The sequence below is a fragment of the Ciona intestinalis genome, chromosome 1 (genome assembly GCF_000224145.3).
Source record: "Ciona intestinalis chromosome 1, KH, whole genome shotgun sequence".
Lineage (NCBI taxonomy): Eukaryota > Metazoa > Chordata > Ascidiacea > Phlebobranchia > Cionidae > Ciona > Ciona intestinalis.
In genome coordinates, this window is record NC_020166.2 from 785,948 (window position 1) to 810,793 (window position 24,846).

At 34.6% G+C, this 24,846-nt stretch overlaps 2 protein-coding genes across 2 annotated transcripts; both read right to left on the reverse strand.

The window, feature by feature from the left end:
* Positions 1 to 668: 668 nt before the first annotated feature.
* LOC100187545 (programmed cell death 6-interacting protein-like) lies at positions 669 to 14,485 on the reverse strand. Its single transcript, XM_002123841.4, has 20 exons — positions 14,306 to 14,485; positions 13,137 to 13,243; positions 12,624 to 12,751; positions 12,025 to 12,152; positions 11,074 to 11,239; positions 10,396 to 10,544; positions 9,980 to 10,054; positions 8,791 to 8,892; positions 7,718 to 7,853; positions 7,282 to 7,405; positions 6,492 to 6,669; positions 6,083 to 6,194; positions 5,342 to 5,511; positions 4,821 to 4,937; positions 4,240 to 4,371; positions 3,781 to 3,900; positions 3,269 to 3,375; positions 2,630 to 2,818; positions 2,207 to 2,347; positions 669 to 1,543 (listed from the first exon to the last, which is right to left on the reverse strand). The coding sequence occupies exons 1-20, from the start codon at positions 14,414 to 14,416 to the stop codon at positions 1,282 to 1,284; spliced, it is 2,754 nt and encodes a 917-aa protein (XP_002123877.1). The 5' UTR covers positions 14,417 to 14,485; the 3' UTR covers positions 669 to 1,281.
* Positions 14,486 to 16,230: 1,745 nt separating this feature from the next.
* On the reverse strand, positions 16,231 to 24,184 carry LOC100178010. The gene is made up of 10 exons (XM_002127875.4): positions 23,981 to 24,184; positions 23,306 to 23,377; positions 22,531 to 22,672; positions 21,033 to 21,193; positions 19,020 to 19,101; positions 18,662 to 18,718; positions 18,128 to 18,261; positions 17,399 to 17,549; positions 16,839 to 16,976; positions 16,231 to 16,440 (listed from the first exon to the last, which is right to left on the reverse strand). The coding sequence occupies exons 1-10, from the start codon at positions 24,013 to 24,015 to the stop codon at positions 16,435 to 16,437; spliced, it is 978 nt and encodes a 325-aa protein (XP_002127911.1). The 5' UTR covers positions 24,016 to 24,184; the 3' UTR covers positions 16,231 to 16,434.
* Positions 24,185 to 24,846: the final 662 nt, after the last annotated feature.

Genomic DNA, 24,846 nt, shown 5'->3' on the forward strand with positions numbered 1-24,846 from the left:
TATTATATAGCCCGTCAAGCCTGATAATGTGACTGCTAAACTGCTAAAGTACTGATATATACATGTACTGGCCAGTTGGCTACCAAGGTGACAGCTATTTAAAATTAAAATAACAAGCTTTTTCTGAGGAGAATGAAGGAAGGAACCACTATTTAGTAAGCTAGGGAGATATAATGACCAGCTTTTCACAAATTTGCTGGTATAAAGTTTTATCAAGTTGATCAGGCTTTTATATAATAATTAACAGTCAGAACTGTTTAAAGAGGGTTTGATAGTCCTAAATAAAGACTATGATGTGGTCATTTTTACAAATCTGCCAGTATTAAGTTTTATCTACTGGCCAAGCTTTAGTAATGATACACTGAAACAACTGCCTTAAGATGGCCTGCTAGTCCTTAATAAATACCAAAAAGGACTACAATGTGCCCATATTTATAAATTTTTACAAACAGGCTAAACCAAGTGACTTTGGTCTGCTAAGTGAGACAGCTAAACCATCAAGCTTATTTGAAGACATCTAAAATAAAAATTGCAATAAATTATACAGGACAATAATTTCAGAACATAAACAGTGCAACAAAATGTAACTTACCTTATGCTCAGTGTGGAATACAAATCTTGTGTCGACAACTATGTTTAAAGGAGACAAATAAGTAACTTGCGACTTATTTCACAATATCATTGCATTGTATTCATTATATAATAGTGTCCACAGAAGTTATTACATGTATTGTTATACCGCAAAATCAAAATAATTTTTACAGCTTTGTACTGTAAAAAAAAATTAGTCCGAAAATTTGAAAAATTAATGAATTGAATATTTTACACCATATATGGTACGGAAAAGCTACAGAAACTAAAATTGAAAGCAATTATAGATTGTGCACGTTAACTACAGTATTTACATTGAAAAGTATTAATCTGAACTCTATAAGAGCAATGTACAAGAAATTTGAGAAAAGTGGCGGACTAAATTAATATTTAAATTCAGTGGAAAATAAACTTGTCAGAATAGGAAAAAAATGAGTTTTAATGTGAATGCAGTTCCACATTCTGTAATTTCAGTGTATTTACAAGTCAATTGGAACAATTTATTGCAAAAAATGAAGAAGGCCAAATTTCTTTGAAAGTTTTGAAAATAAATTAGCACTTTTTCATTGCACAGATTAACATTTGAAGGGATATTTAAGACTGAATCTGGACTTTTGAGAATTAAACTAATCCCGTAGTTTTCTGTGCAAGGGTGAAGGGGCAAAGTAATCAATAGGATGTTAAGGGTATTTACTGGGGTGGGTAATAATATGGGGGTTGCTGTCCGTAGTTGCCGTAATTTTGGGGGGGCTGTTGGGGTTGTTGGGGGTAACCCCCAGGTTGGGTGGGGTAACCTGGTTGTGGGGGGTATGCCCCATATCCTTGCGGGGCATACCCAGGTTGGGGTGGGTAGCCATACGGTGGTTGTTGGGGGTAAGGGGCAGCTGCAGGTGGGGCTCCATAGCCGGGGAAAGGGGCATACCCTTGCTGGGGTGGGGCACCTCCGGGGTACCTGCATTTAGTTGAGAGGTTAACTATATACAATAATTTTTTTAAAAAATTAAAATAAAAAATACATTGTTTTGTTGTTAAGAGTGAAATTATCCATCTTGCTTTGTATAGTTTATATTTTTGTATATAATTAATATAGGTCAGTTGTTTATCTCTCTTTTTAAACATATAGTAGGGTGGGGAAAGATGGGACACCTTGGACACATTATAACCAAATATCCTGATGTTTTAAACAATTAACAACGGTCGATGGGAGCCGTGAGGATAAAGTTTTATAAAAAAATCGTTAAATGTTTGTTTACTACCAAATTGGAGGAGAAAATAGATTGAAAAGGTGTCCCATCTTCCCCCACTCTACTATATTATATATCGAAATCTATATTTCTTTGGTAAAAATTAACAAATACAAGGTATTACCGAGCAGTAACTTACCTGCATGGGAAAAAATCAAAATTCGTCAATATTGTTAAATATAAAAAAATCAATATTATGTAGTTGGAGATATAAAACGTTATTTTACAGAAAAATACAAATTTTGGATGTATGACTTTGTATGTTAATAAAATGTATAAATAAACATAAAGTCAGTTCCAAATTCAAGTAAAACAGAAAACACATAAAACAAGATGTCAAAAACAGACAAAGTGAGAACTGGCTAACTTACCCATAGGGGGGCTGTTGGTGAGCATATGGTTGGCCTGGTGGTCCTTGGGCTCCCGGTGCTCCTGGTGCACCTGGGGCAGAAGCTGGTGGTCCTTGTGCGGCTGGCGCATTAGGGGTGGGTGGTGCGGGTGCAGGGGATTTTCTATTGCAACAATATTGATTTGATTAATTTGACAGTAATATCAGTTTTTTAAATCGAAATTTACAATAAGTGGATAGTGGAAAAACATAATATAGTGGGAAAATATATATCATATTTTTAATCCAACTTAAAAATACAAATTCAGGTCAAAATTGGTTTCTAGAACATTAGTTACCCTTGAGCTAAATATGTGTTGTTACATTTATACAAAATAGGATTTTTTGTTTTTATACCATCTTTTATGTGCCTTTTTAATGTTGTTACATTCATATTAAGTCTAACCTTGGGGCTGGTTTAGGCACTTGTGTTTGCTGGGGCGCAGTTGGGGGTGCTTGGGTGGCTGGAGCAGTAGGGGGTGGGGGTCTTGCTGGCGGCTTCTTTACTTCAGCGTATACATCTTGTTGTTGGTGGTATGCAGGTACGTTGGGTGCAGTGGAGGCTGGAGTGCCAACTATGGTTTGCTGTACGTCTCTGTTGATATTGTGAATATAATATAGTAGGGTGGGGGAGATGGGACACCTTTAGCACGTAATATCTAAATATCCTGATAGTGGTTTAAACTATTAACAACGGTCTATGGAAGTCTAGGGATACGGTTTTAGAGTTCTTTGAATTTACTTAGTTTACCACCAAACGTGAGAGGAAAATAAAATAAAACAGTGTACCATCTTCTCCCACTCTACTATACAGTAAGTTTGGGTGGGTTGTTTTTATTTTATTTTTGCCCTACAAAGAACATTTGCAGAATGATATAACTGCAGCCTCATGGTTATTAAATGTTAAAAACAGTATTAGGAGATATGGGTGCTAAAGGTATCTTATCTTAGGTTGTGTATTGTAGATTTTTTAAAAGTGTTTTATACTTAAGACAGAGACAGGCAAAATAAATACAGTTGTCAATAACTCTCAACAAATACTCACTTAAGTAATTCTTCCTTCTCAGTTTTCCTCGCAAATACAAAATCACTGCATTTAGGTTGCAGCTTAAGTAGAAGTTCAGTTAGATCATTGTAGAACTTATTTCCTTCCTGTGGAGTGAAGTAAACATATGGTTATTTGGAAAAAGCAGAAACAACAGAAAGTGTTTAAATGTTTTGTGCAAGCAACATTTTGTTTAGATTCAAGGATTTAAATAACAAAACCAAAAAAAAAATTTCAGACATTATTCTTATTACCATTTGCTTTAACCAAATATAGTATGATATTGATTTTGATAGCCCACGGCTTCGTAAACAACAGTATTGGTTTGTAAAAATGTTTAATTTTACATAGGTGCTATGTGGAGAAACGGAGGATCTGAGATTTAAGCCATTGTTGCCGATTTTTAAACAGCCGTAATGGTCTGGAGGTATTGCCTAAACAAATCATCAGGCCTTATGCTAACATTTCTATTAAAACCCCTAAAAATGCCAACAATTGGTTATTTTTCTCACCCTTAAATGAGCAGTTAGTTCCTCATATCGATCAAATGCAGCTGAAATCTTCTTCAAGACATCTTCCCGTTTATTTTGTCCACCACCAGATTTCAAGACAGCAAACTGTTCATTGGCTCTCTGGTTGGTTGGTAATTAGAGTGAATTGTTGGATAAAAAATCAAAACTTGTGTAAAATAAGCGAAAATTACAAAATTAAACTTAAGTAAAGTAGAAAACACATAAAACAACACATCAAAAATCTTTGTTCATTGGCTCTCAAAACTTATAAAACCAAAACTTATGTAAAAAAGGAATAACTACAAAATTTCAAAAGTAAAGCAGAAAACGAACAAATAGAAAATGCACAGTTATAATTAAAAAAATGCAAATTAATGCAAATTAAATCTCTATTATTATAAATTCTTAAGTGACAAGGAATATGAATTAAGTACATTAATATAACACCATACAACAAACCTGTAAATTAGCGAGCACCGACTCCTGCCTCCCACTTGAATCATTAACTTGTTCAATCAATGGTTGGTAAATACGATCTAGTTCACCCGGTGAAATACTCTCCTCGTTTATACAGCCTTCTTCAGCGAGTACCTGGGTAATAAAACTGGTTGTAGGAGCCATAGGTTCATAACACAGCAATGTAAAGTATGTATGTAACTGTAAAAAACTTGACTTGAGCAACCAGTATAAACACAAGATATCTCACAAACATGTTTTAAATAAAATTATATATGCCTGGGAAGTCTAAAAATGCCCTTGTTTGTCCAGCCATGTAATCATACTGTACATAGGCGCCAAACCTAGGGTGGCAGGGTAGGCGGGCCGCCTTTGAAGTTTTCTGTAATGCATTAATCATGAAACATTGACACCAAGTTTGTTTGAAAAGAATGCAAGTCTAACTATCCCAGCCTCCCATGAATTCTAAAAAGTTTGCCATCTATGATACTGTAAATACACTATACCAACCTAGGATGAAACTAGTGATAAACCCTTCTGCAATCCTTTATCACTAAATATCGCATTAAACACCATCCACTCACCCTCATAAACTTATCAGTCATATCATATGAAGCACTTCTCAGCTCAGTTTCCATCACTTCTCTCTCAGCCTTCAATGTGTTGACTTGTTCACATAATTGCTTCAGCTCCTGGACAACCTGGAACAAATAGTTTATTAAGCTCGTATATATTAAGCATTACAACCAGCAATGTAAAGATCTTGTTTATATTATGCTCAGATTTATCAATATTCTGCAACTTTTTCGTTTTTTTTTAATAAATAAATGTAACTTGTTTCCCATATATTCAGTGGGGCAAATAAACGATTTGAAATGGGGAGTTCTGAATTGTACCAAAGGTGTAAGATAATGCTAAAACATGTGTTGTGATTGCTGCCATGTATAATGCATTGCAACCTTTAATATGAATGAATGAATGAATGAATGAAAGCAATGTGTTTTATCTTTACGTTATCAAACCCTGTAATAAGGTAAAGAGAAAAGTTTTTTTTTCAATTTTTTTTTGTTTTTTTTTTTAAATCATCTTAATAAAAAAAACTTACTGGATGTCCTTTAAGAGCTGCCACCGGACTTGAGGATGGGATCGCATTCTTCAGTTGGTCAGGAGGAAGACAAAGAAGACTAATCCCTTCTTTGTTGTCTTCATATTTACCACGGATTATCGCATCAGCTTTTTGAGCGTTTTCGATGATCGTTTGGTATTTGCTCATTTCTGTAGGTAGGAATTTATTGGTTAATGCAGTTATTTTAAAATTCGTTTTTTTAGGTAATAACATTTGATAGAAACCTTACCTATAAACCCATGTCAACCCACACAATAATACTGGAGAAAATTGAGCAAAATTACTAGCAGTTAGTGCTTTATTGTTTAACTCATCACTGTAGGTATAAAATTTGTTGGGGAATGATTAAGTTAATGGTAGTAACACTAGTAAGTGCGCTGTGTTAGGTGTATAGAATTGGTATTTACTAATTTCTGTAGGTATAACCTTTGTGAGTAATTTCATAAGTTAAATGATTAAGTTAATTAATGGTATCTGATAGTAATGTGTGGAGTATAGGACTACACAGTAAATCTTCTTTTCAACAAGCTCACATACAATGCTTGATGTTTTTTAAAATTTGTTTTACAATACAGGAATACACCAGGCATATTTGATTTATCTTTGTTACAACGCCTGTGCATTTATTCAGGATACACATGGATTATCGGTACCCTAATTTTTCCAGGGTAAGCACGCATACCCCGCATACCCATGTTAGTTGCCTATGACAGTCCCCACCTTGTCTCAATGGTACAGTAAGTTCAGCTGATGGCTTTCTTCTCCATTTATCTCCAAACTTCTCCCTAAGTTCAGCATCAGAGGATTGTTCATCGTTGAGAATACGAACGCACTACAATATGGGGGGTTACTGTATTATTTTAAAGATGTACTCTGTATTCTGCAAGTACTAATAGAAGTATTTCTACAGTGTGGGGCGCGCCATGGGACCTGATAATCAGAGATGTAGGCCAGAGTTGACCTATTACCGTTTAAGGAACCAGATATTTTTCACAGAACTGCTGAAGTTTTTTAATGGCTTCCATTTAATTAGTTAATTTATTTATATATTGGCTCAATAAGGTGGTAAAGTTCGATTTTTTCGTCCATTATCCGGAGTTTTTTAAGAGAAATGCTCATGCTGTGTAACCTCAGTAAGAATCTGTTGGTTTCGGTTGAGCGACTCTGGAAGGTCCTGCAAAAGTTGATCAATCGGCGCGGACCCCCCTTTCTGGATGACAGTACGGGATTTCTCCAGGATAGACGGGGGAAGATCGCTACCTGACATATCTTCAAGTGCAGCAGGGAGGTTGAAAGATGACATCACTCTGGAAAATGATTTTTTGGGTCATAAATTTTTAATTTTACTAACTACATATTTTTTTAAAATAACATTTTTTGGGGGGAAATTTTCTTTTTGCATTTGAGTCAAATCGGGGTGAGCTAGATGAAATACAGTTACAGTTACACACTCAAAGTTATAAAACATAAAAATTTCATTGATTAATGCAGTGAAAGAAGACATCACTTTGGAATATGAGCCTCGTGATATTTAATTTTGGTAACAATTTTTTTTGATAAAACTTTATTCTTTGGGGTAAAACCTTTAATGTAGTACAAATTTTTTGGAAGTAAAATCGTTTTTATACTAAAGTAAAATCTGGGGCAAATTTGTTGAAATATTGTAAGCTACACTCATAGTTGTAAAACATGAAATTTAGAAAAAAAAACACTTCAGTGTAATTTTTAGAGATATTAAAATTAAGGTAAAAATATGATCCTACGCAACTGACCAAATCACAAGGTTTTTAGATATACACTACGTTTTTTAAAACCAGATGAGCCAGTAAAGCATTATTTGCATTCTAGCATTATTATACAAGGCAGCAAAAATAACAGGATGTTAGAGGTTGAATTCAAAACATGACCACATAACCCACCCATTCACGAGGTTGTTAAGCTCCCTGATCCTTTCAACTTCTTTCTCAACCAATTCCTTTCTTCGACCTTCATACGCCTCTAGTGCGTTATGTACATCAAGGGGCACCAGAGAGCTGAACATATCTGAAGAACAAAAAAATGGTGTGGTATTGAAAACGTATTTGTCAAACGTTTTGAACTACTGCAAAAACCGTTCTTTTTTTGAATTTTTAATTTAATTTAATTTTTAAATTTTAGGCGGCAAAAAAAACTGTATTTGTCAAATGTGGAAAATGCAATATACTTTGGGTATATTGGAGTGTAAAGCGGGGGTGCTAAAACACATGACGTCACCCCTGTTCCAGAAGTTGGAGTAACGTTAGCACCACTTACCTTAGCCCAATACGGTTAATTCAAAACTGGAAATAAAAATCCAATAATAAAAATAGTTCTCACCTGTAAACTTTGCACCCAGATTTTCTTTCTCATTAAACGCTTTTGCTTTCGCAATCGGGGCTTTCCCTATTGGGGACAAACTTGATGTTTTCGGTACGACATCATTGTAGATGAAGTTGTTGTCTTTCTCGGTTGTCTGGGGGGTTGGGAGGGTTAGTTATTATGACATGGTAGTAATAACATAACATAATTTTTATTTATCTTTTTGCAATGATAGTGAAGATCATGTTATTTGAAAATTAAAGAGAAGGGTACCAACAAAAAATGGTAGTTGTTAAAAAACACTATGGATAAAAAGTTGGGGAAAGATGAGCGTGGCTGTTAAACCCAAATAAGGAAAAAAGTGGTCAAATTAATATTATTCGGATTTAATATTTTGCTATTTTAACTCTGCTTTGCCAAAGGTCATATTAGATTTAGAAAGGATTATGTTGCTGTAAATAAAAAATATGTAAATATAAAACAGGTTAAATACCACAGCTTAACTGGTATTAATACCAACTTATCATAAGGAAGATCATATTTACAATATCCCAAATTGTGAAGGCTGTTGTAAAACTGAACTATGAATTATTCATTTAAATTTAATCCTTTTTGGCTGCTTAATTTACCCCTGCCATATATGTTTGTAGCTTGTAGTTCTTAAGCTTTTAGTGTTGCATACCAGTGGATGGTCAAATGTTAGTAATGTATATACATATATATATTAAATACCACATGCTATTTAAAGGTTTCGCATACTTATTTTGACACGGACAAAAATGTATAAATTTACATACCATGTATTTAGTCTTATTATATATTTCTCAAAGTTTTAGTTTAATTACTCATTATCCACCAAGCAAATAACCAGCAACCAATTTGGAAAACACAGTTTTAAAACATATAGAACATTTAAAGTTGGCGATTATAAACTTTTTTGGAGACAAACAGATTTTCTTAAATCCAAATTATATGACCCAGCCAAATGGGTAAGATAGAACAAAAAGGCGTTTGCAGACCAGTTTGGAGTTTAGGTAACATTGTTTTATGTCATACACAGTATTTACACGATAGACAAATACATTACACACCCCTCTTATAGTAGATACCATCTCAATGAACTGTTTGCCTTTGAAGTTAACAAGATATTCCGATGCATTCTTGTGTAGGTTCCTTGCCATGGGTTCAACTATCTGTGATGGTGGTAGATATTACAAATAAAATGTTAAAAAATATTCCATTTAGTTGTTAATAGGGTAGGGTAGGGTTGGCCTATACAATAAAATTTGGGCTACATTTGCATATAGTATTCAAGTGAATATTGGTGTAACCAGGGGGTCTGAATGGTCGTAGACTTGCTACCCCGCCTTTTTACCTCTCGTATACCACATTTTTAGTATAAAAGTGATGTAATAATATTTATACTATAGTATAAATAATAGTGGTGTACTGTAGTGTACCCAATATACTACGTTTTCATACCAGATGAGCCGCTAAAATATTGTTTATACTATGCCTGGTAGCAGAAGTCACAGAATGTATGTAAAGTAATATATTATTATATTTGTTGAGATACAAAATGCAGTTGAACTAAATCAGCGGTTCCCAACCTTTTTGATGCCGTGACCCTTTTATAACATTTGCCAAGTTGCGGTGACCCCAAGGATAAAATTAGTTGGGTCGCTTTTGAAAGTTATGTAGGCTAGGCTACCTATGGTTGATGCTGGGAATTCAATAAAATCGCGACCTCAAGTCCAACTTTTGCTTAAATGCATTTCAGCAATCAGCAATTAAATTTTTATTTTCATGGTAAAGGCCTTTGTGACGTAATGAATTACCTAAAATCAAACGAGTAGCCTAAATCCTGTAATTTTTCATGGCCGCTAAACTGCCGTTAAAATCTTGCTTTCCGAGCATATTTGCCATTATTAAACGAAAATCCTGTAATGAGGCCTAGGGTGTTCTAGTTTGTCTAGTACTCTAGTAAAATCGCGATGCGCTCTGTGGTGAGCTGCCCATTGTTAAGAGTTAACTTTCTAAATTTCTAAACTAATGAAATTCTAAACTTCTCAGAGGGCCTCAGGTGACCCCAGGCAAATTGTCAGGCGACCCCAGTTGGGGTCGCGACCCACAGGTTGGGAACCGCTGAACTAAATGGTTCTTTGTTTTGGAGAGTTTAATTAACTCTTATTATATTAAGGTATGTCCTGTCAAGTTTTAAAAGTGGGGTTTTATTTAAGAACATATTTACATACAAGACCTATGAGATATACCACTTACCTGGTACCTTGCAATGGCTTCTCCAAATCTTTTACCTTCTTGAGCAGCTGTGGCTTGGTGGTATTGGGCGTAACACTAAACAAATATCAAATAGTTAAGTTTAGAATACATTGGTTCTGAGTTTAACTGACTTTAGCCCTGCCACCCCATAAGACAAGATTTTGACCCAAAACTTCAACAAAAATAGATTTTACCAAAAATTTTCACAAAAAAAAACAGATTGTACAAACATTTCAACAAAAAAACAGAATTTACCATTCAAAGAATTACAAAACCTTATCCTTAGGACTTCCATAGACTGTTGTTAATTGATTAAAACACGATCAGGATATTTGGATATTATGTGATAAAGGTGTCCTGTCTTCCCCACACTGGTATATGCAATTTAACAAAGTAACATAACACCAATGTCCCACCTCAAACAGTTCCTTCTTAGCACCACACATAGCTTGCACACCAGCCAAGGAGTAACTACTCTCAGCTTCTGTGAATGCTTTTGAAGCTTCAGAGTAAAGATAGGAAGCTTGCATTGCAACTTTGGCAAGCACCTCTGGCTTTCTGTTTACTGTAAACAAATGACAATTTTTTAAACAAAATTGTAAATTTTTGTCCAAAATTGGGTTAGAAATTTTTTCTCCAAAATATATATATATATTTTTTTTTCTATAAAATTTAGTTCTGTATTATTTTTACCCTTTTAGGTAATGTTATTCGTCTGTTCGAAATTATTGTCACTATTGTGTTAGTTCAGAGTTGGTTTTACTCTTTCAACAATAATTTACTCCTGTTAGAAATTACGTTATTTTATAATAATGTCTTTGAATATTAGTGGTTATGAAACATAAGCTTAATAATTAATAAGTTTATAGCGATATTAGCTTACATAATGCTGTGACTTATAAAACTTATGGTAAAACACTAAGTTTGGTTAAAAAGGTTAAATTTATAGTCAGTGGACATTTTTTTAATGATTTTTAGTTGGAAACCTTTTTCAGTAGGTAAGATTAAATTTTCATTGATTTTAATATTTGCAAAGTGAAAATTTTTGTAAATTAAAAATAATGGTTCTATATGAAGCCAGTACTAAGCCTTACGTGAAGCATCCGTGCAAGCTTTATCATAGAAGCATTCTTGTGCTTGACCCAACAACACGCAACGATAAAGATTCAAAACTTCAGGGGCAAGATCTGATGTGATTGAATTATTCCCAACGACGGACATCACACGTTCTTTGATGAAGGTGAGAATTCCAGCAGCTTCCTGCATAGTATATGTGTATGTGTTAAGTTGCAACCCCATCTTTGTAAAAAAAAGTTACAAAAAATAACATAAAAGAATTTTTCAGAAAACCCTTTTTTAAAACCCAAGTATTTAGATAACCTAACATTAGAAACAATTTCCCGTTAAAAAAGGTTATTTTCTGTCGTCGCTCTATAATTATGTTATTTGTTTTAAAGCAGGTTCTTGTTTTAGCAACCAACAACACACATATACATATGCCAGTCTGTCTGGTGATTATTTTATGAACATAAGCTGCCCACCGAATAATTTATCAATCAAATTTTAAACCTATTGTTTGTCCCATCCTTGTTTGTTGGCATGGTGAAAGAAGGGATGAACAACTGATTACACATATGCTAGGTTAGGTTACACAAATATAGGCCATATTATGTATAGTGGAACAATGGCTTGTGTTTTTGACAGGTACAGGGTGTTTTAAAAGTCACTGTGCACTTACATATTTATTAACAGATATGTTTCAGTGTTTCCGTATAGAATCCAGGAGTTAAATATGAATAACAATTATAAATGATGTTAAAAGTGACCCCCATTAGCATTAACACAGGCCTGGAGCATTCTTATTTTGTTTCTAAACACCTCGATCAGTGAATAGTAAAAAAATATTACAACAGGGCACAGTGACTTTCCGAACACCCTGTATAATTATAGAATTGAGTAAAATAACATAGTGGGGCACTGGAGCAGACAAAATATTACCAGCCAAATACATTAACATACTCTTTATCCAATAATAAACACCCCACCTGGAAATACTTTGCTGCACTTTTCAATCCATCATCAGTTTGAAGATTTGCTTCACTTCCAACTTGAGACATAAGTGCTGCTATGTTGTATAATATACATAGACGCTCAAAGTCACCATCTGCTATGCCTGTTACAAGTGTTTTGTTATAGTATAGTATCAAAAAGGAAGTAGTAAGAAGAGCACTATCACCAGTAACCAGTTTACCAGATTATGGGGTGTCCTCTAATTACCCTATATCTGAGCACTCAACTAAAAGTAAAAGGCAAATAAAGTGCTTAAAAATCCCCTGACCACTAAAAACAACCCATATTATATACCCTCCAAATGCAAGCCTATTTACAGCTGGTTAAAATAGTTAAGGCTTTTCTGCAAACAACACAATGCTAAAATCCACACAAGAAATCATTAAAAAAGAACCCAAAGCTAAAGTCAAATAATGTTAACTTTGGAGAAAAAGAAATCTATTTATCCATGAAAAGTTTAGGAATAACTTTCTATTTCTATTATATTTGGAATATCCAGAGGTTGCTTTTAATATGGCTGACAACTTAGACAACACATTAGTGACCACTGGGTTGAAGACTTGGAGTGACTTACTTAGCTTGGGTGTGCTGCTGAGAAACTTTCCCTTCTGCAACGAATCCTTCCAAGTGAAATTAACGATCACCCCATTTGCTTCACGGAACGGAAATTTCCGTGATGCAGCAACCAGTTGGTCATGATACCTGGGATTGGGAATAGTTTAAAACATAAAAATATTATAGAAAATCTGGAAATATAAAAACATAGATTAGGCCTATACCTGTATTTATACCATTGGGGTATTCTAACTCACCAGCCTACTTAACCCTTTTGAAAGAGGCAAGACTTTGACAGAAATGCAGAAAAATGTCAATCATAATAGTTGATTGATAAAAAAGAACAAACTTCTATTTGATAGTTCCAATGAAATAGACAAAAATTCACAAAACAATTGCAATATTTAAAGATGTAATTTTAGTTTTAGAACGCTTTTAAAATCCTTGAAAGAGAGAAAAGATAGGAGAGAAACTAGTTTATACACAACTCACATAAATATGTGTAATGGATTGGTGTTTAAATAAAACTTACTGCATCAACAAGTTGAGAGATGTAGCTGATTTATCCAAAGGCTTTGTAACCGCATTTTTACGCAGTGTGTTGAACTCTTTAATATGTTTCTTTAAATCATCATCTGTCTGTTGTAATTAAAAGTAGGTTAGATCTAAATGTACACAAATTTACTACAGGACTACTCTAGGCTATTTTATAACTTTTATTTGTCTAAATAACAAAAGTTCTCTGTTACTTCTGTTGCAAAATGTAAATAATTAATCCACGGCTCATCTGGCATGAAAAAACGTAGTGTATTTCTTCTGTAGTGCCGGTTGGCAGACAAAACGTCGGAAATACACTTACTAGTTTTTCGTACCAGATCAGCCGTTGAAAGAATATTATAAAGATTTTGTTTAAGGGCAATAACAGCCAATAGCTCTAATGAATGTGCATGTAGTGCACTGTCACATCTAGAATTATAATGTATAAACATACATGAAATTGCACTGTGCCTGTGTGTGCCACTGCATATTATGAGCTAAACATACATTAACATAACCTATGTTTTGCATGCCATGTCTTAACATGAAAACTGCCATATTCTGCTACGCTTATGGCCTACTTAAGTTTGACCATTTACTTGAATTCTTAAGCCCGGTTATTAATATATCATGTGCCACACACTGTGTACAAAGAGTTAGTCAACATTTAAATAACTATGTGTTGCAGAGCCTTAGACCAAAACAGAAACTTCCACATACAATTAGCCACAGCCTACTTTATATACTAATACTACTCAGGTCTCAGGTCTTTCGGCATCTAGGCAAACTCATTGACTGTCTTGATAAAACCTAATGTCTTGTAGACTAGATTTCCAAACAGGAACTTCTATATTTAGCCAATCAACCATGGACATCTCATGAGTCATTCCCTACTTGGTAAACTGCTAAACTCTAAATGCATTCATGTTCCTAGGACAATAGATAACGAAACCGCCAGGCATACATGTTAATTGTAACTTCAAAGAAAGTTCCAAAAGGCTTACTAAGCCAGTTATCTAAACAGAAACTGCGATTTCAACCAATCAGCATCAGCCTATACAATGTCCGCTTTTGGGCCTATACAATACCCGCTTTTTTTTAAATTTAGGCAAATTCCTAGTCTATATACGTCACTAAATAATTTAATGGTACAGTAAGCCATACCTTGTCAAATGTAACTTTGATGAAAGTTTCCAACGGTTTAACAAAGTCAACGTCATGTGAGCGTTTAATAGGAATATTGAAGAATCTGGATAATTCGACTTCATATGACATTTTACTTTGCAAAATAAGGACTGTTTCAACCAGTCAAAACAGCTAGGATAAATATATATATACCTTCTTTTATCTGTAAAAATAATAAATATATAAAATTGAAAGGTCCATAAATAGTGATGCTAAAAATTGGTCCAGGAATAGTAATGTTAAAATTAAACATCAGTTTAGTTTATTACATTATTCTTGTTATTTTGGCCCGGATTTTTATAGGCAATAAAAAAATCCATCAGAGCTTGGCGCCTAAGGATGTGACCACAGGAAAATGACAGCAATATAAAACATTGAACGACACAGCTAAACTTATAATGAGTTCAGTACCAAAATATTAAGCATAATTATAGCCTTTCTTTAACAGTTAGTTTGCCAGTTTCAGGTCTCCCATATGAAACTGTGAAACTCAACGTATAAAACACAGTAGCAAGAGCTTTATAATAAGTTACTGATGATAGTTAACGTACTGTTATATAAACAAGACTTATCAGTGGGCGAAATACTAAAACATTTCCACCTACGAGGATGCAACGCGTTTAACTCCAATTAAACTTATCTTTTCAATTAAGTTAAAACTATCATTTCATTGAATTTTGAAGCAAAAAATGGAACAGTTTGGATGTTATTGTTCTGTGCCTACCACTTGGGGGGGACATAAAAACCTAATGTCTTGGTTGACTAAACACGATCATGTGATAAGTGACGTCAGAACTATGATGACGATGATTCATCGGGTATTTTAGAAACAGAACACGTGCTTGTGGGTAAACTATTTATTCCATAAATCGGTAACCTAAGCTACAGATGATTAGCTGGTTAAATTTAGCGAGTTTGGTTTTTTGCGTGGTCTAAGATCCTGGTTACGCCTAAAATAGCTATTTCTAAACTTTATATAATTGTGTTTTAATTCACAAGTTATGCCCTATCGATGCATGCAAAGTTGACGTTTCTTCTATTTTTAAATAGAGTTTTAAATGCGTTCTACCCAGAACCACCAGGACAGATGTTTTATATCCATCAAAATAATTATATATTCAAGTTTCGTTCCTGTAGATTTTGGGTGAAAACGTGCGCCTACATTACCCCTATATTGGTACGTGCAATTTAACCAGTTACTTAACTTTTAAAAAGATGTGTATTTCCGATTGTTCATTGGCGACGAAGAAAGAAAGTCAAAAAAAAGGCGAAAAAATTAATAACGTGTTATACCCGCCCGTGAAGATATAGTAGGGTGGGGAAAATGGGACATCTTTTCATACTATTTTCTCGTCCCATTTGGTAATAAACGAAGAACATTCAACGAATTAATATATAACCGTATCTTCACGACTTACATGGACCGTTGTTAAAAAGGTGCCCCATCTTACCCCACCTTACTATTTACATATATATATATATTTATATTTACCACAGGGGGGGAGGATGGGACACCTTTAGCGCATAATTTTTTAATATCCTGATCGTGTTTTAAACAATTAAGAACGGTCTATTGGAGTCGTGAGGATACGGTTTAATAATTCTTGGGAATGTTTTTTTGTTTACTACCAAATAAGACGGAAAAATGGAATGAAAAGGTGTCCCATCTTCCCCCACCCTACTATATAAATACTCGGCAGCGGGTAAATACCCATACTTTTACATGCAATTGTTAAAACGATAAATTGAAACGATTACGAATTAAAACACAGTCTGAAAACTCACTCTAAAACATGTACTGTTTTGGGTAATGAACAAACTCTGGCCTAACTTTCAGGTCTAAGCGTGCTCCATCGTAAAACCTTATAGAATAGCCATAGGTTTACAATAAGATAAAACGTCTATAAAATTGACAGAATGTTTAATTGGCCTCGTATTCGTACGTAAATTTTCTTGATAAAATCAGTACCGATGCTTTAACAGTTCCAGTATAACAGTTCAAGTAGTCCAAATATAAAGGGCTTTCGCATCATCCTGAAGTTTCTGTGGTTTTTTAACTGTCAACTGTTGATCTTCGTTTTTAGATAATCTTTAAAAGATTCGTCTTTTCAATTCTATAAAATGAATGTTTGTTAGTTCGAATGTACGAGGTATTAGGATTACTATAGAACCACTGTCTATAGATTTTTGTATAAAAGTTAAGAATGTGAATGTATTGTAGGGTGGGGAAGATGGCATACGTGTTGAATAACGACTGACCTTGCTTAGCCACACACGCGATAAATAAGTTACCTTAAATCATTCATATAATAGGGTGGGGGAAGATGGGACACCTTTAGCACATATTATCCAAATATCCTGATCGTGTTTTAAACAATTAACAACGGTCTATGGGAGCCGTGAGGATAGTGTTTTATTATTCTTTGAATGTTTTTTGTTTACTACCAAATGGGACAAGAAAATAGATTGAAAAGGTGTCCCCCACCCTACTATATTAAATTTGAGCACTCACTTCATGCTTGCTTTCAATGTCTGAAGTTACATCATTGTGAATCGTTAGCGACTCGGAGTCGTAGTTAAATGAAGTTATTGAATCAGTGCTCGCTTCGCAATTCAATTTACGAACTATTTTGTGCAAACAAAAGGGAAACTAAAAGGAAAAAACGAAACCATTAGAATACTGTTACGGTTATATAGGCATGGGATAAATATATTAATGCTCTTTTGGCAAACTATTTTCTCGGTGTTGTATAGAGTGCTTGACCTATAGCTCATACGTAACAGGTTCAAGGCTCGGTGCTGCTACCAATTTCACGATTACTACTTATGAAACTTTGTTGGTGAATATTATTTTATTTCGAATATTTTTTTATGTATACCTTTTTCATTATTATTGATGTCTGATATTATTATTTTTCATGTTTGTGGCTGATAATTTGGACAACCCATAAGGGAAGAGTCTTGTCCAAAACGTCACATATCGAATTATTTTAAATATACACCGTAAATAATCTAACAGACACGTTTGCTTAATTGTCTGCTCCAGTTAAACAAAATTCACAATTAGTTTACCGGGTTATCTTTCTTTTGTAAGGTGGCGTCTTGTCCCTCTCTCTCCATGTACATTCTACGTTGCTCTAGCGCTGCCATGCGGGTACCAACGTATATGGTAAGCAGCCCTGTAGCGACACCTATCGCCGCGATTACGACACAGCAAAGATAGCTGAAAAACAAAAGTTGCAGAATATGGTAAACATGGCGAATACAAACAATGTTATATTAGGGTGAGGGGAGACACCTTCAACACATAATATTCAAATATCCTGATCGTGTTTTAAACAATTAACAACGGCCTATGGGAGTTGCGGGAATACGGTTTTACATTTTTTTGAATGTTCGTTGTATACTACCAAATTGAACGAGAAAATAGAATGAAAAGGTGTTCCATCTTCCCCATCCTACTATATATCCAAAACAAAATGATTACCGATTGACAGCAAGAGTATATATACAAATACACAGGAGGGAAAAAGCATGTGTTAGTCTTAGGAATAAAATATGTAGTAGGGTGGGGGAAATGGGAGACCTTTAGTACTTAATATCCAAATATCTTGATCGTGTTTAAAACAATTACCAAAGGGGTAGCCGTGCGGTTTTGGTTATATAATTCTTTATATGTTCTTTGTTTACTACTAAATGGGACGAGAAAATAGAGTTAAAAGGTCCCATATTCCCCCACCCTATTATAATAGAGTGAACGCTACTACTACAGAATCAGCCGTTAGGCTTAAGAATCATTACAGTCGGAATTGAAGGTCTGTATTAGATGCAGCAAACGGCTGTGACGTGATCCTGTTTAATCCTATTCGATCGTATTCAATGCAGAGGATACTTGCGACGAAGGAAACGGTCGATACGAGCATGTAAACGACGATCTGTAACGGTAATTTAAAGAATCATATACATATTGCTGTGGGGTAAGATGGTTACCGTTTGCACATAATGTCCCATATTTCTTAATCAAGCTTTTAACAAATAACAACGCTCTTTTAGAGCCGCTGGTTACGGTTATACGATTCTGTAAATATTCTTTGTTTACTACCAAATGGGACGATAAAAGTGAATGAAAACAAGGTTGTTAAACTTTCAAAGACCATTTAGTCTTTATAATGACTTTTCCATGGGAATGACACGTATACGCCAACACTTATAGCAACAAGATGACCCTATAGCTATTACTACTGTAGTAGGTGACCCTAATTTTGACAAATATAAACTACCCATGAGGATATACAACAGAAATGCTAAGCTTTATCAGACCATCAGAATACTTACCGAGAAGCCTCGTCGTTTCCACACTGTTATAAAGTCAGTGGCAGCTGATGCAGCCATCTAGAAAGTAAAATAATTAATAACTTATTACTCAGGAAATAAATTAGTTGTAATTTCCGCTAACTACTCATGAATGTGTAGCTTATCTATCCTCGCTTGGTGGGGCAATCACAGGCGTTATAACACAGTGTTCTGTTTTATACACCTCGTGCCCGCTTCCGACTTGCTGTATACACATTTGTGAAATTGTGTGTTTTTCTGTATATGGCTGATTTAGACATATTTCTGCCCAGCAAGTTGTTGTTTAACATAAAGTACGTTCACATATTTTGCTAAGAGCAATGGCAGGAGAATAACATACCATAACTGCTGTCCATACAGGAGCAATGGAATCGTTTCCAAGCCCTCTTCTCGTTGAAGTAGGAGGGGTAGAGGTGGGACTTCTACAGAAAAATACAGAATATATTGTTGGGGTAAGACGGTACATGTTTTATCTTTTTTATCGTCCCTCTTGGTACTAAAAAAAGAACATTAACATGATTCTTACCAGTGTTTTTACGAATACAATCAAGTGTAAGATGAGACATATGTTCATTTTTCCCCTTTTAATGTTCCATTTGGTAGTAAGTAAATAATACTTACATATAACTATATAACTGTAACATTAACGATTCCAAAAAAGCGTTGTTAATTGTTGATTTTTGATTTAAAACACGATTAGAAAACATACAATCGCAATCCCTTCAGTGCATAAAAATAAGGAGTATACTCCACGGATACGGTATTAAATACATAATGATGACTTCATCGCTATTAATTTCAAGCGTACAATGAGCTTTTCTTTATCCACATGAATGGGTATTTTATGCATTATTGATTTGACGTTTAGAAAGCCAAACTCGTGGTATAAATGAACGATTGAATAAATGCAGCCATGACCCAATAAAGATATATCTTCCGTAGGCCATGATGCAACTTGTTTAACCTTGCGGATATGAGCAAACACAGTCGCCCAAGCCAGGTGTTCTATTCATACACCTCGTGTCAGCTCATGAGTTACCACGTATGTAACTTATTTATCCTCGCACTGCGGGGAAACGACAGTTGTTATAACACCAGTGTTCTGTTCCATACACCTTGTGTCAGCTTATGAGGTACCACGTATACAAACTATACAGTTCTCCGCAGAAATGATAAAATACATCTACGCAACAAAAGGCCAAGTATAGTTGACAAAGTTTGGGTTGAGCTACGATGGTCTATTTTTTCATCCTGTTTATCATTTCATTTTGGAGTAAACAAAGAATATTTATAAATAGATTACGTTTTGTTCTCTTTTAATATCCCATTTGGGGTAAACAAAAATATTTACAGAACTATATACCATATCCTTACGACTCTTAAAAAGGCGTTTCCGATTGTTAAATGCACAATTAGGAAATATGGGATAACGGCATCCATCTTTTACACCCGCAATATATATATATATATATATATATATATATATCATTCCTTTGAAAGCTAACATTTACATTCATAGACTAGTGGCATGAACGTCTTTCTGGCGTTATTGATTAGCATGTGTTGTTATCCCATTCTATGCTTTATTTGTAATGCAGCGTTGTCAGTAAACCAGGGACTCCATAAATTATGCACATGCAGCGTAAGAGCCTAAGTAACGATGCCGGCAAAGCTTTTGCATGGCAGTGTACTGCTTAAGAGTGAGACAATAAATCTACATTGCGATCTATGAAAGTGACTGACTCGAAAACTAGAGTATTAAAAATTTATATTCGCTATATGAGTAAGGTTCTACGACGAAACACTTCAAGGGAACTGTAAAGGATTACACTACACAGTTTACCAACTTTACGTACTGCGTTACTTTAACTAAGAGTCTGTAGCATCTATTGTAGATGCTTGTAAGGAAATATGTTCTCAAAACATGCGCACATACAAAGCACAAAACATATAGATTCTTCCTTTTGTACACGTATGCCGCTTACACCAACTGATTATAAAGGGCATCATAATATCTTATTTAAATTGAGAAGAGAGACCGACGATGTCATTTAGGCGAAATATATATAGTGGGGTGGGGGAAGATGGGACACCTTTTCACTCTAGTTTCTCGTCCCATTTGGTAGCAAACAAAGAACATTCAAAGAATTATAAAACCGTATCCTCACGACTCCCATATACCGTTGTTAATTGTTTAAAACACGAACAGAATATTTGAATACAATGTACTAAAGACGTCCCGTCTTACCCCGCTCTACTATATTGCTTATTATACAATTGGTTGGACTTGATTTTTTTTCATATAGGTTTTCGTAGCACCAGAACCTTACACATATAATGAACAATATCCTACCCATTATTGTATGCAGATGTCGTTCCTTTTTGAACGATCTCGTAATAAAACATATCTCTGACGTCATCACCCTCTGACGTAGGCACCGTAGCTTTTAACCTGGAGGTGCTGATGCTTATGAGAACGATGCCAACTATTAGGAGTGGAACAACCAGAAGCAACTGCGGAGACGAAAGTATTATTATTAGAGCAAAGGTTATACAGCAAATTTTAAGCAGTATAAACATATAGTAGGGTGGGGGAAGATGGGACATCTTTTCAAACTATTTTCGCCTCCAATTTGGTAGTAAACAAACATTCAACGAATTTTTATAAAACTTTATCCTCACGGCTCCCATAAACCGATGTTAATTCTTTAAAACACGCTCAGGATATTTGGTTGTTATGTGTCAAGGTGTCCCATCTTCCTCCACCCTACTATATAATACTGTGGGAATGAGACGGTAAAAAACATGTACCCCAACGTGCTATCTATTTTAATTGGTATTTTATTTCTTTTTATGTCATAAGTAAAAACAAAAATAAAAGCGGGGGGTATTCACTAAACGACTTTTTTAAAATGCAATATGTGCAGTTTGTTTAAAGCTGGCAGTGACATATTCTATAGCATTATTCTGTCTGGTAATAGTTGCAATTTCACCATATTGATATCTTCTAAATAAATTTATATTTATATCTTGATTATTCCCAACATAGATTTATCGTCAATAAGACAAAGCATTGAGTTCGTACAAGCGGTTTACATTTTGATAATCGATTACTTATATTAAATTGGAGACTTGGACAGTCTGTTTTTATTAAGTCTTACTCCGATGTTATGGGACAAATGAACTACCGGGCACATAAAATGACACACGGCACATAAGGCACATGGTGCCGTGTGACACATGAAGCACGAGTAGCACACATACTTCGCATGTGGAAAATACGAACTTTTCAAACGTATGCAAGCAATCTAGGTGTATAATTGTATCCACCTTACCCCCAGGCGCTATACATGTGTGTGTCAGTGTGTCTACATGTACAAATTAGCTATTGTATATAGACCCATCATTTATTATATGGGGAACGAACCAAATCTGGTCTGAATGACTGAGTGTTCAGGTAATGGGACAAATTTGGCCTAAGTCCTAGGTTCCCAACAAGCGCCTTACCCATAGAGAATAGAATGTTTATTATTTGTTTATATACATTTATTATGTGGTGTTCTGTAATGTTGTACCTTAATGGTAATAATTGCTTTAACTTAATGGTCACTAATAGGTTGTCCAAATTATCAGCCACACATAAAAACATTCAAAAATCTAAAAACATAATCACCCACAAAATAACATACATGGTAACTCGTAAGCTGGCACGAGGTTTTTAACCCGTGTGATAACGACTGTTGTTTTCCAGCCACACGAGGATAAGTAAGTTACATTCATTCATTTATTTTTTTACCTAATTGCATAGAGGACCTCACCCATATAGGCTACACCACACTATATATATTTACCTTGAACAAACCCAGCGATACCAAAAGGTAGTTCGTATCAATATTACAAACGGTGTCCTCCAGGTTTTTGGTTTCGTCTGGAACCCGATTGATATCGAACTGTTTCCTCTTTTGTGCCAGACGTTCAGTGTTCTGTCTATTCCTGAATTAAACACTTTTACGTTTAAAGCAATTCTGTAAATATGCTATTAATATTTGTGTAATGTTTACTTTTTTTCTATAAAAGCGTTATAACATTTTATAACATTTTCATTGCTATAGTATTTGCTTGCAATGCTATTTTTTACGTGTTGAATTCCACATTCGTTAGTTTAAAATACCAATTACAATAAGCATAACAAAACTGATTAATAGATATAGATGTGTTCAAACAGTAATTGAAAGATGATAAATACCTACATAGTATTGTGGGGTGAGTTCAAAACATAGTCATAAAATATGGGATTTAGGTGCTAACGGTATCCCATCTTACCCCACAATAAAAATATATAGTAGGGTGAGACAAGACGGGACATCTTTCTCTCTATTTTCTCTACCCATTTGGTAGTAAACAATGAACATTCAATGAATTATAAAACTGTATCCTCAAGACTCCCATAGACCGTTGTTAATTGTTTAAAACATGATCAGGATATTCGGATATTAAGTGATAAAGGTGTCTCATATTACCCCACAGAACAATACTATAGAAAATTAAGATTTTTATTTTAGTCCTTGTTATTATAGTTTTATGATGTAGCATGCTATAATATTGTATCTTTTGAGTTATACTTACAAAGATATTGATTTTCGTCCTCTCGTTGGCTTTGCTTGCTTCTCTGCTTTGGTTTCGTTGTGTTCTGGTGGCCTATATGGAAGTATGGGAGATTCAATAATGAAACACGAAGCATATATACATAGTAGGTTGGGGGAAGTTGGGGCATCTTATCATTTTATTTTTTGTCACATTTGGTAGTAAACAAAAAAAAATTCAAAGAAAAATAAAACCGTATCCTCACGACTTTTATAGACCATTGTTGACTGTTTAAAACAGGATCAGGATATTTGGAAATTATGTGATAAAGTTGTTTCTTATTACCCACAAACTGTATTTGTATTTTGGCTCTTCCGCCTAAACCTCGGCGTTCTATCCAAATGACACTCAATAAAAAGCGAAAAATGCTGACACGTTGGGCATATATATAGCTTATGAACGAAATATCTTCGTTTTAAACACATGTAAAAATTAAATATTTAAATCAGACTTTAAAAAGCATTGTAGCATATGAAATGACAAACAAAGCTCCCAAAAACTTTTAAAAGTTGACATTTTAAAACAACAATTGTATTATTTGGGACACTGTTTCCAATGCCGACGCGCTTATAAAGTATAATACTATTAAACCAACGACCGTATACACGTATAAGTCATTACTTAAATTCCAGTTGTAAATATAAATAACAGACTCACTCTTGCACTGTTATGATAGGAGACTTATTCTGCATTTTTCATGTTTTTCTTTTGCTTTCCATTTTGCTTCACAGAAGGTAAAGAATTATCCACCGTTAGTAAAGTCAGTCATTATCAAAACTAAATCACCTATTTATTAACTCAACCTATATAAAGACAAAGGTGTAAAAGAAGGTAAGCTAAGATTAATTTTCCAGTTGGTAGGCTACTAACATTTAGATGCTGGTTGAATCTATTACACGAGCAAAGTACCACGGCGAGGCAAAATGCCAAAGTTAGCTCATTACTACTACTTGCTAAAAATGCAATAAATGCATAATACTGCAGAACTAAATAAAAAAAACAATAATGAAAAATTACCTACAAGTTACATATGTGGTAACTCGAAAGCGGGCACAATGTGTATGAAACAGAATACATACTCTTAAAGCGACTGTCGTTTCCGGTCACGCGGTGATAAATAAGTTACATTCCTACTGAGTAAGCCAGACTGAAATAAAGCAACTTGATTTCCCGTTGCTTTTACCGACGAGTTGATACGTGAAGGAACTTAATGCATTATTTATCACCTGCCGTCGAGTACATTTCAGGCGAATTGAAGTTTGTATAATTTATGACTTTTCAATCAAGAGCGTGCCCGTAACTAATACATGAGGAGACATCTGACAAATGACTCAAAACCTTAAAAGCGAAGAAGTTAAGCCACAAGTAACTGGCATATAGTAGGTCGGGGGAAGATGGGACACCTTTTCATTTTTTTTGTCCCATTTAGTAGTAAACAAAGGAAATTAAATAAATTATAAAGTCGTATCCCCACGACTCCCATAGGCCGTTGCTAATTGTTTGAAACGGATATTTAGATATTA